At 31.9% G+C, this 15,828-nt stretch overlaps 1 protein-coding gene and 1 long non-coding RNA gene across 2 annotated transcripts; both read right to left on the reverse strand.

Moving 5' to 3' along the window:
• Positions 1-877: 877 nt before the first annotated feature.
• On the reverse strand, positions 878-9,833 carry LOC145321521 (uncharacterized). Its single transcript, XM_080162929.1, has 5 exons — positions 9,745-9,833; positions 9,336-9,409; positions 4,115-4,211; positions 3,382-3,469; positions 878-1,981 (listed from the first exon to the last, which is right to left on the reverse strand). Exon 5 carries the CDS (start codon positions 1,955-1,957, stop codon positions 956-958), a length of 1,002 nt encoding a protein of 333 aa, XP_080019055.1. The 5' UTR covers positions 1,958-1,981; positions 3,382-3,469; positions 4,115-4,211; positions 9,336-9,409; positions 9,745-9,833; the 3' UTR covers positions 878-955.
• Positions 9,834-10,117: 284 nt separating this feature from the next.
• On the reverse strand, positions 10,118-15,823 carry LOC145321523 (uncharacterized). The gene is made up of 5 exons (XR_013880273.1): positions 15,728-15,823; positions 14,724-14,816; positions 14,034-14,105; positions 12,834-12,923; positions 10,118-11,183 (listed from the first exon to the last, which is right to left on the reverse strand). It is a non-coding gene; the product is annotated as an uncharacterized LOC145321523 (long non-coding RNA).
• Between the last annotated feature and the right edge of the window lie 5 nt (positions 15,824-15,828).

Raw genomic sequence — 15,828 nt, forward strand, 5'->3', positions numbered from 1 at the left:
AGGACAAACGAAACAGAAAACAATAACAGAAAAAAATGTATAAAAGTAGGTAAAATTTTGTCTAAGAGCAGTTTGACAGCCTTGGATATTTTATACTTAATTAAGCTTCATATTGATGAGAATGTTGACAAGAAGTTTCAGCCTTTATAGGAGACAAGAAATTCACGTTTCCTCAAAATGCTTCAGACGGACATACGGACAATTCGAATTATAGGGTATTAGATGGACTGATGAACATACGAATAGCAGAAGGCGGACAGTTGTAGTGTCCTGGTTTGATTAGGCTTGGTTAGATGATTTTAAAACTAAAAGAATCATTGTTCTGGCCCTACTGTAATTACAGTTAAGATTTTTTTTTGCTTACTCACTTAGACGGACATACCAATAACAGGATGTTGACGTTCATAGTGCCATAGATTGGTTAGAAGATTTTAAAACTAAAAGATCCATCCCTTATTTCTACTATAGCCAAAGTAAAGAAACTTTTCCTAACTTACATCTAGACATTGGAACGGACGTACCAACATACGCATGTCAAGATTATTAAAAAAGAATAACATGTGTTTTTGTAAATAAAATTACTTTAAAACTTTTTTCTTTTTGACATCTATACGCTGTGAGTGTGCATTTTTATTTGTTATAAATTAATCTGAAAATAATATATATACATTAAACAAATATTTTATTTACACTACAAGATAAATAAAAAAATTAATGATGTGTCTTTATACTGGAAAACAATAATATCAATCATGTAAAAAAATCATTAAAACAGAAAGTTGTATGTGAAATAAAATGGAGACAGGTTTAATGTGGAGATAATGTAAAACCAAGTGTAAAGTAAGTATATTTACAATTTAGAAACGCCATAGAAAAATTAAATATTTACACACTAATTAAAATAAACACAGTATCTTAGACGTTGACAAAAATTAATAATAAGCATTTGTATCTTCTATATTTCTATTTTATGATGAACAATATCAATTCTATCTTTTTCATAATTCTGTTGACAAGAAAGAGGATCTTCTTTTTCTTGTTTAATATTTTCCTCAATATTGTCAGCTCTCATCTGGATAGAGAGAGGATCTTCATCAAATATTTCTTCTTCTTTAATTTCTTCTTTAACATCAACTTCTTCACTTTTAATGAAACTAATAGATACAGAAGTTGGAACTGTATTATTACAGGCTTTCATAATTTCTAAATGTCCAGGGGATTTTTTATGTCTTGTTAACTCTGAACTAAAGGTATAATGTTTGTCACAAAGTTTACAAGAGTATGGCTTCTCCCCAGTATGAATCCTTTTGTGTCGAATCAAAGCACTATTCTGAGAGAAAGTCTTTTCACAACGATCACACGAATATGGTTTCTCACCCGTATGAACCCTCCTATGGACAGTCAATTCACCACTTGTTTTAAATGTCTTATCACATTGATCACATGAGTATGGTTTCTCTCCTGTATGGATTCTTTCATGGAGAGTCAATTCACCCCTTCGTTTGAATGTCTTTAAACATAGATCACATTTGTATGGCTTCTCACCAGTATGGATCATTTTGTGTTTAGTCAAGTCACCACCAGATGTAAATGTCTTTTTACATTGATCACATGAGAATGGCTTTTCACCTGTATGGTTCCTTTTATGTACAGTCAAATTACTAATTTGAGAAAATGTCTTTTTACATTGATCACATGAGTATGGCTTTTCACCAGTATGTAGTCTTTTATGTAAAGTCAAAGCACTATTCTGAGAAAAAGTCTTTTCACATTGATCACATGAGTATGGTTTTTCACCTGTATGAAATCTTTTGTGCCGAGTCAAGTGACTACTACGTGTAAATGTCTTTTCACATTGATCACAGAAGAATGGTTTCTCACCCGTATGAACCCTCCTATGATCAATCAAGTGAGATTTCTTTGTAAAATTCTTATTACAAATATCACAGGCATTCATGCTGGTTTATCTTCTCTAAATCTCCTAAAATAATATTTTTATTAATTAAAACACAAAATATAGTTCATCCAAGTTGTTGTCAATAAAGCTAAATAATTTTAAAAGAAAAAACAACCTTTTTAGTAACAAATTTACAGATACATTTTATTTCTTTGTTGTACCTTATTGTTAAAGGAATTATCAGAACAATTATGATATGCCTAAATTTACGCTAAAAGCTAGTGTTATATATGTATATACAGACAAATGTAAAAAAAGCTTTGCTATTAAAAGTTGTAGAAAGAAAGTAATAAACAAGGATGAAAACATTAATAAAAGCAAAGATAATAAACATGGAATGACAGCATTTATATTTGTGTACAGAGGTTGATATGGTTTTATAACCCAACCACCCCCGCCCCCCTTTTCCCCAGATTTAGTTTTTATAATCATTGTTTATAATATTTAGCAACTCCTCCTACGATAATTGTCTTAAATCAATGATAAATGGGCGGAGTTAGAATTTAATATTTGAGACAGGGGAGTAAATATAAAAAAATGAATTCATATAGAACTGTAAATAAATTGTTATCATAGAAGAAAAACATTGATGACAACATCTATAAAAGCCAAGCTCAAATAAACCAGACTAGCAGAAAAATCCAGGTTTCTAAAGGGACAGTGGCCAATAAATTGATGTACATTCCCTATGATGATGCACAAAATTACCCCTTCTGTAAATAAAAATTTTTGGTTGAAACGATTGAACACTCAACTTAATGAATCAACCAATCAAAATTCACTAGTGTCCCCAAAGTTGTTAAGCAAACGATTAAGAAAACTTTATTGTGAAACTTTGGGGGCATATTTCTTATAAAAATTTGAAACAGAACAGTACAGACAGACCAACGCATCATGTGATATAGAGTAGGTGCAAATTATATACAAAACAAGAATGACAACATCCATAACCGCATAACTCTAAAATGGTAGGACAAACAAACATTAAAACAAGTGTCAGAACTGTATAATCAGAATATAAATGTATATGTCTAAATTTGTTGCAAAGCTGCTTAATTACAAGATAAGAACTTGATTATAGAGATGCTTTCTTCTAACATTGTACTTAGTTGTAACAGGAATCAGTATTCCAAAAAATCCAATGAATAGGATTATGATGAAACATAAATTTTTTAAAATGATTATATAGCTGCTACGCTTTCTGAATCGTACCTAACTACTACAGGAATCATCATACCAAGTTTGATATTGAAAGAACAATTCTAACATGATTAAAATAATGAAAAGAGCTTATTATTCCGGACAGAGGTACGGACGGACCGACCTTTTTTTTTAGAAAAGCTTCGCTTTTAAACATCAGCATTGAATAGCATTAGAGAATGAGTCTGGAGAAATGCCATAAGGCATAAATAATATAAAAATACCTTATAATATAAAATAGATCTGTATAATGGATTTCTCTCTGTTCACTGTGTAAGTTAGTTACTGACTGACAATGATTCAATTATCAACCTAAAATATAAACAATATTTAACTCTTGTTTATTAAAATAAAACTGCACAAAATCTCCGCCCATTTGCTTAAAAATGATGCTAAACTTGGTCTCCTCCCACTTTTATTTAGAAACTGGACAATTAAATACTTTTGTTAAAGGGTGGTGATATTATTTAAACAAAAATTCTGGCGGCAAATTATTGTTTATTATTCATTATTACATAAGTAGGTTTTTAAATGTAAATATGTTATGTTATGTTATTATATTTATGTACTAGCGGCTACGCCCCTAGAGGCCTCTATTGGCACTTTGAATGTTTTTTTATTTAAAATATCTTATTAGAGAAATAATTGGTTTATGTTTTGTTCAAGTCTCTTTTTCGGGAGGGGTAATTTTTTTCTATGGGCGATTTCTCTTGGGAGGGTAGTTATAAACCTTCCCGGGACCTATTAGAAGCTACCCTGTTAAGGAGAACCCGATCGGTTCAGCGGTTAGCGAGATCCTTTGGTACAAACACACAGACATCCTGTTACTTTAGTATAGGGATTATAGAGGCTAAAACAGAACAAATGTAATCTGATTGTGTACCTATAGACCAATACAACAGCCAACAATATTATAGATTTGCTCCACACATAAAATATGAAAATAAATTAAAGCACCTTTCATGAGTTTATTCCACAATAAAAATTCCTCTGCAGATTTCTCTCCGTTCATTGTGAATGTTAGTTGCTGACTGACGTTGATTCAATTATCAACCTAAAATATAAACAATATTTAACTCTTGTTTATTAATAAAACTGCACAAAATCTCCGTCCATTTACTTAATAATGATGCTTAACGCGGATTCCTCCCACGTTTAATCAGAAACTGGACAAGCAAGGGGGGAGGAAGTTTTGCCACTTTCGCGTAAACAGTGTGCTGTGGACTAGGTATTGATTTTAGATTATAGGTTATTTAGGATAAAAGTTTACTTTTAGGTATTAGTTCACGTATATTTAATCATTTTTTGAATAGGTCTCCAGGTTCAGGTGCTGCAGGCTGGAAGGTCGTTTCTGGACAGGTAAAAAAATTAAAATTTTTTGTTTGAAGAGTTAGAGAGCAACTTATAAAACAAAATATGCTTCTTTTTGAATGTTATTAACATATCTGCAGAAAAAATTAAATTCGGCCTCCAGGTTCAGGTGCTGCAGGCCTCCAGGTACACTCTGGACAGGTAAAAATTAAAAAAAATTATTTGAAGAGTTAGAGATACACTTATTAAACCAAATATGCATCTTTTTGAATGTTATTACCATATTAGAAGAAAAAATGACAATCGGCCTCCAGGTTCAGGTGCTGCAGGCCTCCAGGTACACTCTGGACAGGTAAAAATTAAGTTTTCTTATTTGAAGAGTTAGAGGTACACTTATTTAACCAAATATGCATCTTTATGGATGTTATTATCATATTTGCAGAAAAATTTAAGATCGGCCTCCAGGTTCAGGTGCTGCAGGCCTCCAGGTACACTCTGGACAGGTAGAAATTAAAATTTCTTATTTGAAGAGTTAGATGTACACTTATTTAACCAAATATGCATCTTTTTGGATGTTATTACCATATTTGAAGAAAAAATGACAATCGGCCTCCAGGTTCAGGTGCTGCAGGCCTCCAGGTACATTCTGGACAGGTAAAAATTAAAATTTCTTATTTGAAGAGTTAGAGGTACACTTATAAAACAATATATGCATCTTTTTGGATGTTATTACCATATTTGAAGGTAAATTGACAATCGGCCTCCAGGTTCAGGTGCTGCATGCCTCCAGGTACATTCTGGACAGGCAGTTAAAAAAATTATTTAAAGAGTTAGAGGTAAACTTATTAAACCAAATATGCGTATTTTTGGATGTTATTATCATATTTGAAGGTAAATTGATATTCGGCCTCCAGGTACAGGTGCTGCAGGCCTCCAGATCCATTCTAGAAAGGTAAAAATTAAAAAAATTTATTTAAAGGGTTACAGGTACACTTCTAAAACCAAATATGCATCTTTTTGGATGTTATTATCATATTTACAGAAAAAATTCAAATTGGACTCTAGTTTCAGGTGCTGCATGCCTCCAGGTACACTCTGGACAGGTAAAAATTAAAATTTCTTATTTGAAGAGTTAGAGGTACACTTATTAATCCAAATATGCGTGCTTTTGGATGTTATTATCATATTTGAAGATAAATTGACAATCAGCCTCCAGGTTCAGGTACTGGAGGCCTCCAGGTCAACTCTGGACAGGCAGTTAAAATATCTTTTAATACTTTTTGATTTGGACACCTTACCTGGATCCTGTTGACTGCTGGTTGTTGGTAGCCAGTTAAAAAATCCTAAATGGTTATTTTTGAATTGATAGGAATGGTTTCTAAAAAGAAATTAAAGATTTTTGAGATCTTTTTAGAATATATTAAAACAAAATCACATTTTCCTTTGAAGTCTTTAGACGTCATGACATTGTTGATAGACCAACAGACCAAGAAAATGCTTATTGGCATAGGGAATTTCCAACTAAAAAAAAGTAAGCATATTATCTTGAGTACCTAGTTGCCAAGAAATTTACATTTATTCCATAATATTTCTTACATATGCACAGACAAACAGTCGGCCATTTAGAATATCAGAGGAACTTTTAACAAATATAGAATATAAAAATAAATACAATTTTTGCCAGAAAGTGTCAGGCATTCCTGCCTTTTTCTTTAGACGTGGATTGAATATACAATCTAAGAATTTCTTTATATTTTACTAACCTGGATGGAGAATCTGTAGCTAAGGATGACATCTGGATAAAATTAACCTCTTTCAGTAGTAATTTTAAAATTATTTCACTAGCATCTATACTTTATAATCTGAATCCTATTGAAATTGCATTCCCCATTCTGAGTATCTGTAATATTATATCTTAGACAGAATTATATTTGGTTATGTGTGGAAAACCATACATAAACAAAAAGTAATAAATACAGATCTATCTAGCTGGCTCCTGGAGGCCACCTTGGCCCTATCTGGAGCACAACTCAAACCTTTCATCTAAATAAAACAAATTATAAAATTGATTTTTAAAACCTGTCCAGCAGGCTCCTGGAGGCTACCTAGAGCCTGCCTGGAACAAAAATAGAAGACTTGCTTAATAAATTTTGTCATATTATTACATTTTAATAATTTTCTATTTAGAAACCTTTCCTCTAATATCAAATATTACCTTTATTGGAATTTACCTTGCCAGAGGCCACAAGCAGTCATCAGTGGTCACCAGGATCCAGGTAAGGTGTCCAAATCAAAAGTATCAAAAAATATTATAACTGCCTGTCCAGAGTGTACCTGGAGGCCTGCAGCACCTGAACCTGGAGGCTGATTGTCAATTTACCTTCAAATATGGTAATAACATCCAAAAAGTTGCATATTTGGTTTAATAAGTGTATCTCTAACTCTTTAAATAAGAAATTTAAATTTTTACCTGTCCAGAGTGTACCTGGAGGCCTGCAGCACCTAAACCTGGAGGACGATTGTCAATTTACCTTCAAATATGGTAATAACATCCAAAAAGATGCATATTTTGTTTTATAAGTGTACCTCTAACTCTTCAAATAAGAAATTTTAATTTCTACCTGTCCAGAGTGTACCTGGAGGCCTGCAGCACCTGAACCTGGAGGCCGATTGTCATTTTTTCTTCAAATATGGTAATACCATCCAAAAAGATGCATATTTGGTTAAATAAGTGTACATCAAACTCTTCAAATAAGAAATTTTAATTTTTACCTGTCCAGAGTGTACCTGGAGGCCTGCAGCACCTGAACCTGGAGGCCGATTGTAATTTTTTCCTCAAATATGGTAATAACATCCAAAAAGATGCATATTTGGTTAAATAAGTGTACCTCTAACTCTTCAAATAAATGTTTTTAATTTTTACCTGTCCAGAGTGTACCTGGATGCCTGTAGCACCTGAACCTGGAGGCCGATTGTCAATTTTTTCTCAAATATGGTAATAACATCCAAAAAGATGCATATTTGGTTAAATTAGTGTACCTCTAACTCTTCAAATAAATGTTTTTAATTTTTACCTGTCCAGAGTGGACCTGGAGGCCTGCAGCACCTGAACCTGGAGGCCGATTGTCATTTTTTCTTCAAATATGGTAATAAAATTCAAAGAGAAGCATATTTTGTTTTATAAGTTGCTCTCTATCTCTTCAAACAAAAAAAATTTAATTTTTTTACCTGTCCAGAAACGACCTTCCAGCCTGCAGCACCTGAACCTGGAGACCTATTCAAAAAATGATTAAATATACGTGAACTAATACCCAAAAGTAAACTTTTATCCTAAATAACCTATAATCTAAAATCAATACCTAGTCCACAGCACACTGTTTACGCGAAAGTGGCAAAACTCCCCCCCCCCCCTTATTTTTGTTAAAGGGTTGTGATGTTACCTATTTAAATAAAAATTTTGGCGGCAAATTATTGTTTATTATTCACTAGGGGCTTTTTTTCTAAAGGTTCAGGGGAGAATTTAAAAATTTATTTTACATTTTTTTAAGATATTTTCTGTATTTTATAACATTTTATAACTCTTGATATCATTTTATAACTCTTTATAACATTTTATAACTTTTTATATTGATTTATACTATTTAAAACCTTTGGATTTTTTCTTTTTTTTACTGTTTTTTAAACTTTCTTTGCCATTAGCCTATTTGGGGCTTCGCCCCTACAGGAGAACGAAGTTTTCACAATCTTTTTGAATTTGATAAAACAAAGTTTAAAAGAAGAAAAGAAATCTAAAAAGAAGAAAAATAATTGAAATATAAAGAAAATATAAAAAAGTATAAAAAAAATATAAAAATTTATAAAAATATATAAAAACATAAAAAACATTAAAATTTTTGGGGGGTAGGGACTGTCCCACCCCCCAAGAAAATAGCTTAAAACCACCACAGGACCAATAGGTATATACCCTGAAGAGTAGAATCCAATCCGTTTAGTGGTTACTGAGATCTTAAGCTTCAGACGGACGGACAGACATCATTCTACTTTGTATTATAGATTATTACATAAATAGGTTTTTAATTATATATATGTCAATTGGTCATATTCAAACAATCCAAATATTACAGTCTGACAAAAAAGAATATTGTAGATTTGCTTTGCACATAAAATATGAAATCAAAGTAGGAAGCTATCTTATATTAGTGTGTCCCATAGAGTAGTGGTTAGCGCACTACGCTGTGGTTGGGAAAATCCGAGTTCAAGTCCCTCATAGATATTGCACTTGGATGACAAATGCTGTTGCAATTTGTCAGAATATGATCACGCAACCTTCCCTGTGATGTCCTTAGGTTGTAAGGAGGGAGATTTGGAGGAAGTTAGGATCCTACCTATCAAGCAACTGTAATCGTGCTTTCCCTCGTCCATGCTCCTCATTCATATGAGAGTGCCATTAATTAGGGTGGCTTAATATGGAACACCTGCCAAAACTCTAGGCCAGGGTGATGTAATAATTGAATAGCTTCCACGAGAATTGCGGGTCAGCTTGTAATGTAACATAGAATACACTCAGCTGTGCGCGAAGCTTACCAATCTAGGATTGGCCAAAGGATTCTCACCTCCAATCTCCTCGTGCATCTGAATCCTAACTTCAGAGAATCAAGGCTACATACATACATACATCTTATATTAGTTTATTTCATAATAAGCATCAAGAAATTATAAGAACAAACATTGTTCTGAGAAAGAAATAAATATATTTTTTTGAAAACTAGATGTTGTTTTGCAAAATGGAATCTAAATTGACTATGTCGCGTAATGACGTTAATTCACAAAATATTAAAGGGTATCTTAAAAAATTATATATTAATACCTTAAAATAAAATGTACAATGGATTTTCTTATTTGTTCACTGTGAAGGTTATAGTTAATACTTGTATATTCAACCTAAACAAATGTTGTTAATGTTGTTAATTATAAATGGTCAAGCTTCAATAGGTAGAGAGAAATTAAGTTGACATTTTAGTAAGGGGTAAGCATAACCCTAAATTCTGGTGGTAGGGGGTTTGGGAAAAAAACATTAATGTCAAAATTTATCTGATTTAAATCAAATTACAAAGGGCTCAAACATAGCACAAACTTTTTGGGGAAAATACTTATTCAAATTTTTTTAAGGGAAGGATAATCACATTTTTCCCTTGGAGGGAGTTGTTACTCTACCTTAAGAGATATGACACTCTCTATTTCCTCTCAGAAACCTTTTGTAATAAAAAGTGAATAACCTGTGTGTTTGTAAACAAAATTAGTAGAAAACTTCTTTCTTATTGATATCTATACTCTGTGCATTTTTGTGTTTTTTATATATTCATCTGAAAATAATATATTTACATTAGACAAATATTTTATTTACACTACAAGATAAATGATTTGTATTTAAACTGGAAAACAACAAAATTACTTATGTAAAAAAAACATTTAAACAGCAAGTTGTAAGTGAAATAAAATAGAGACAGATTTAATGTGGAGATCCTGTAAAACCAAGTGTAAAGTAAGTATATCTAATTTAGAAACAAAATAAAAAAAATAAATATTCACATATTAATGGAAATAAACACAAAAGCTTGGACGTTGTTTTGATTTGTGACAAAAATTAATAAAATTTTTAAGATGAAAAATAAGATTTAGATTTTTATATGAATTGAGCATTAATCCTGTCTCTGTATATAAACATTTGTATCTTATGACAATTAAAGGTTTATATTTCTATTTTATGATGATCAATATCAATATCATCAATTCTATCTTCATCATAATTCTGTTGACAAGAAAGAGGATCTTCTATTTCATGTTTAATATTTTCTTTAATATTGTCAGCTCTCATCTGGATAGAGAGAGGATCTTCATCAACTATTTCTTCTTCTTTAATTTCTTCCTTGATATAAACTTCTTCACATTTCATTAAACCTATAGATACAGAAGTTGGAACTGTATTAATACAGCTTTTCATCATTTCTAAATGTCCAGGGGATAACTTTTTATGAATTCTTTTATGTCTACTCAGACCACTATTCTGATAAAATGTCATTTCACATTGATCAGACGAATATGGTTTATCTCCAGTATGGATCCTTGTATGTTTAGACAAATCACCCTTTTGTGGAAATGTCTCTTTACATAGATCACATGTGTATGGCTTCTCACCAGTATGAATCCTTTTGTGGACAGTCAAGTTACAACTATTTGCAAAGGTCTTTCCACATTGATCACATGAGAATGGTTTATCTCCAGTATGAATTCTTTTGTGTCTAATCAAAGCACTTTTATCATAGAAAGACTTTTCACATTGATCACATGAGTATGGTTTCTCTCCAGTATGAATCCTTTTATGGACAGTCAAGTTACCATTTTTTGTAAAAGTCTTTTCACATTGATCACAAGAGTATGGTTTCTCACCTGTATGGATTCTTTTGTGTTCAGTCAATGTACTACTAGTTGTAAAAGTCTTCCCACATTGGTCACATGAGTATGGTGTCTCTCCTGAATGGATTCTTTCATGAAAGATCAACTTATCTTTCCGTGCAAATGTCTTTTCACATTGATCACATGAATATGGTTTCTCTCCAGTATGAACCCTCATATGAACTACCAAGTTATGTCTCCTTGTAAAATTCTTGTAACAAATATCACATGTAATCATGCTGGTATTTCCTCTCTCAATCTCCTGAAATATTAGTTTTGTTAATAAAAACACAAAATTGGTTTTCCGATATTTTTAAATAAACACAGCATTCAGGTTCAAACTGAAACAAGGATGACAGCTTCCATAGAAGCAAAGCAAGAAAAAACAGCCTGTCAGACAACCAAAGAAAATTATAAAAATTATATTCAAGCTAAATAATTTTATGTACAGACAAATGTAAGAAAGGTTGGCTATTAAAAATTGTAAAAAGAAAGTAATAAACAGGGATGAAAACATTTATAAAAATGAAGCTGACAAACATGGATTGACAGCATTTATATAAATTGTGTACAGAAGTTTATATGGTTTTATAATCCAACCAACCCCGCTCCCTAGTTTTAGTTTTTATAATTGATGTTTATAATAATATTAAACAACCCCTCCTACTACTATTGTTCTAAAAAATCAATGAAAAATGGGCGGAGTTAGAATCTAATATTTTTAAAGTTTGGGGTAAGCACCCCTTTACCCCCATCCCTGGACGTGTATGAGTTATTGCGGTAAATAAAAATAATACATTCACATAGAACTGGAAATAAATTTTGAATAAAAACAGTGATGACAACATCTAAAACAGCCAATCTTAAGGGATAAGACAATGGCCAATAAATTTATGTACATTCCCTATGATGATGCACATAATTACTCCTGTTGTAGATTAAAATTAGTGGTTGAAACGATTTAACACTCAACTTAATGTATAAACCAATCAAAATTCACCAGTGTCCCCAAAGTTGTTAAGCAAACAAATAAGAAAACGTTATTATAAAACTTTGGGGACCTCAAAGAAAAATTTGCAATCTATCTTTGATAAAAGATGAGAAGATGCACATTTCTTATAAAAATTTGAATCATAGCAGTACATACAGACCATCACATCAAGTGATATATAATAAAGTAGGTGCGATATTCGGAAATGGGCAGCAAATTATTTACAAAATAAGGATGACAACATTCATAAAAGCGAAGCTCTGAAATAATAGGACAAACGAATTTAATAACTAAAATATAAATGTTTAAGTCTAAAAACAATTTATAAGTTTGTTAAGAATTATAGGATACTGTTTTAAGGATATTCTTACATTTTTAGACCTTGATCATAGAGATGCTTCCTTAAAACATTGTACCTTGTTGTAATAGGAATAAGTATTCCAAAAATCAGATCAATAGGATAATTATAACACATAAAAAATTAGTTGTTAAAAAAGTTAAAATTCAACACAACTTAACTAAACGTACGGACATTCTAGAAACTATTATAGAGTTGCTAAGCTTTCTAAACTGTACCTAACTGTTATAGGAATTATCATGCAAAGTTTGAAAATTATAGGTCAATTCTAACATGTCCAAATTAACGAAAAGAGCTGACTGTTACGGACGGACGGGTCGATTATAAATATAGAAAAAGCCTATTGCGACTTTCAATTAAGTCTTTGAATATCAGCCAATAGCATCGGGAATAATAACACAGCTAAGTTGCTATAAAAGAGGAAATAGACATTTGCTATCAGATTAAATATGTCCCCACCACTTGAACCAGAAAGTTACCAGTTATACATCTTAACATATACATTTATTGATCAGATAACAATTCTTAGCCTAACTATATTTGTAGGAAAGAACAAAAAATACCTTATAATATAACGTAGTTCTGTATAATGGATTTCTCTCTGTGGTCACTGTGAATGTTAGTTACTGACTGACAATGATACAATTATCAACCTAAATCATAAACAATAGTTATATTTATTAAAATTAAAGCGCAACAAAATCTCCGCCTATTTACATAATTCTGATGCTCATCAAGGCTCCTCCTACTTATAATCAGAAGATGAGGTAGGAAATGTTTCTGTAAAGGAGGATCATACTGAATACAGATTCTGGCGGGAATTATCATCATATTGTAAATCTGTCCACGTCGTTTTTTCATGTAAAACAAAAAACCGTTAGTAAAAGTTGATTTATCTTATATGCCTGTCTTGTTTTTACAAAATCAGTTTAACAACCAATTTAGCCTAATTGTTTGACATTTATTATAATTCAAAATTATGATGCAATCATTTTCTGAACACAAATTAGACGTAAAACAAAATCTGCCTAATAAAAGGTTATTTTTTTTTGTTTATCTTCGCGGCTAACCACTATTTGACATATTTGAGAAGAAAAAAACTGTAAAGGTTCACTACTCCAAGTAAAATTCGGCATATGCACTTCATGCAACTATCTCTTTGAAAAAAAACTTTTAAAAGAGAAAATTGTGACTACAATTATATTGTGCACAGAGGTTCAAATGGCTTATACATACAACCTCCAACGCTTTAAATTAAATAGATACCCAAGGACGTCCAGGGGGGGGGGGGAGTTGTGATTACCCCCCGCAAACGAATTTGGGGGCACCCCCAAAATTATTTTTATTTTACCCCCACCCCCCATGTAAAATTTACCCCTTTCTTACCCCAACCATTTAAACAATTTTTTTTTTGGGGGGGGGGGTAAATACCACCCCCCAAAATAAATAATCCTTAACAAAAAATTTTTGGCGCGCTTCACACGCATTTTTACTACTAAATATTTAATAGTTTTTCATAATTAGGTAGGTACCTTTTTACATTATTAAATTACCCCCCCAAAAAACTTTAACCCGGAGGTAAATAATTTTTTTTTGGTGGGGGGGAATTTACCCCTGCCAACAGATTTCAGGTAGGGGTAATTACCCCCCCAAGCAAATTTAACCCCCAGGGGGGATAAAAAAAAATGCGCCATTTTACCCCCCCCCCCCACCAAAAAAAAACAAAACAAATTACCCCCTTGCTTGGACGCCCCTGTAGATACCTTGTGATACAAAGTAGATCTGTTTAATGGATTTCTCTCTGTTTGCTGAATGACAATGATTCAATTATTAACCTAAAACATAAACAATAGTTAACTCACAGAAAATAGTAGTAAAACCACAGAAAATAAAAAAAGGGATCAATGTTTTCCGCGTATTTTTCGTAAAGTTGTATGCTCTAAGACTTTAAAACAGGAGTATAACTATAAAATTTTTGGCATGACAGTTGCTCTAATATTGTACAATAAAGAACTGTGAAGACGCCTCCGAAAACCGGTATATCACGCAATTTAGATTTTTCTCGCCAAATTAAAAAAAAATTGAATTATAAAAGACAATCATACTATTTTCTAATAAAGTTGACCTTTTATTTGCTCTGGACACTTTTTTGGATTTTAATATTAAAAACATGTCACAACTCTACCAAAAAAATGTAAGGTGAAAATATTATATGGATGCTTGTCTCAAATGATAACAAATTTGGCGGGTTTTTTTTCACCCCATTAAAGCAACTGCCATGCCAAATTTTAGAGTTCTACTCCTATTTTAAAGTCTTAAATCACTCGCCTTAATGGAAAATACGCGAAAATAATCTTTTGTTATGATAATGTATATTAATATAATGTATCATCTCCAACAGGATGAGTGTAAACTTAGTGTGAAAACCAATGCAAACAATGAAATTAAAGTACCTTTCATGAGTTTATTCAACAATCAAAATTCCTTTGCAGATTTCTCTTTGTTCACTGTAAATGTTCGTTGCTGACATTAATACAATTATCAACCTAAAATACAAACAATATTTTAACTCTTGTTTCTGAATATTTAGCTAAACAAAATCTCCCATTTACTCAACGCGGACTCCTCCTACTAATACCTAATCAGAAATTTATTCTGGCGGGAAATTATTTTTTATCTTTATGAAAAAACATAGAATACAAAAAGACCATATCTATCGTACCTACATACTTAAGTTGGGTTAGGTAATGTTAAGTAGCACCCGCAGGGTTAGCGCCTCCCGATTTATGGATGCTGTAATCCTTGAATTTATTCTATATTTAATTTAGGCCTTTTTGTATGATTAGGTCTTTTGTACCATATGACCTTTTAAGTTCATTGCCCCTTACTTTGCTGCTCGAAAGGGAGCATTAGACTAGGTAGTTTAAGAGGGGGTCATAGATACACCAAGCCTTGAAGTTGGCACGGGGGCTTAGGCTTAGCAAAACAAAAAGCTGTAGAACTCTTGTCTTTTCTTATACCAAATTTCTATCTTTCGTCTATGTCTTTTACCCTCTACACCAATATCAAAGGGTTTCATTGTTTATAATTGAAACTTCTAAATCTCATAGAAAGAGAGGGGTAGGTTTCTGGTAAAATCCGTAAATGTTATATGTTATAAGTTAATAACAGTAGTAGAACGATAAAAATTTATGTTAACTCTTTAAAAAAAAATTTTGTCCAAAGTTCTTTTCAATAAGAAATACACATATTTAGTGAATATTATCGTTCTACTACTGTTTTTAAGCCTTAAAACACACACCTTTACGGATTCTACCAGAAACCTACCCCTCTCTTTTTAACAATGAAGAATCGTGAGAGGTAGCATCAAATTTCTAGAACCAGCTATTTATATCCTATTAAGTAGAGGCCCCTAGAGGATAAGGTGGAGCCTTAAGTATGAATAAAACTAGATAACCTGTGCATTTAGAAACAATATTGGTAGGAAACTTGTGTTCTTTGTAACATTGCTATCTATACTTGGTGCATTTTTATGTTTTATAAATATTTATCTGAAAA

The sequence above is a fragment of the Acartia tonsa genome, chromosome 6 (genome assembly GCF_053477335.1).
Source record: "Acartia tonsa isolate MP-2025a chromosome 6, ASM5347733v1, whole genome shotgun sequence".
Lineage (NCBI taxonomy): Eukaryota > Metazoa > Arthropoda > Copepoda > Calanoida > Acartiidae > Acartia > Acartia tonsa.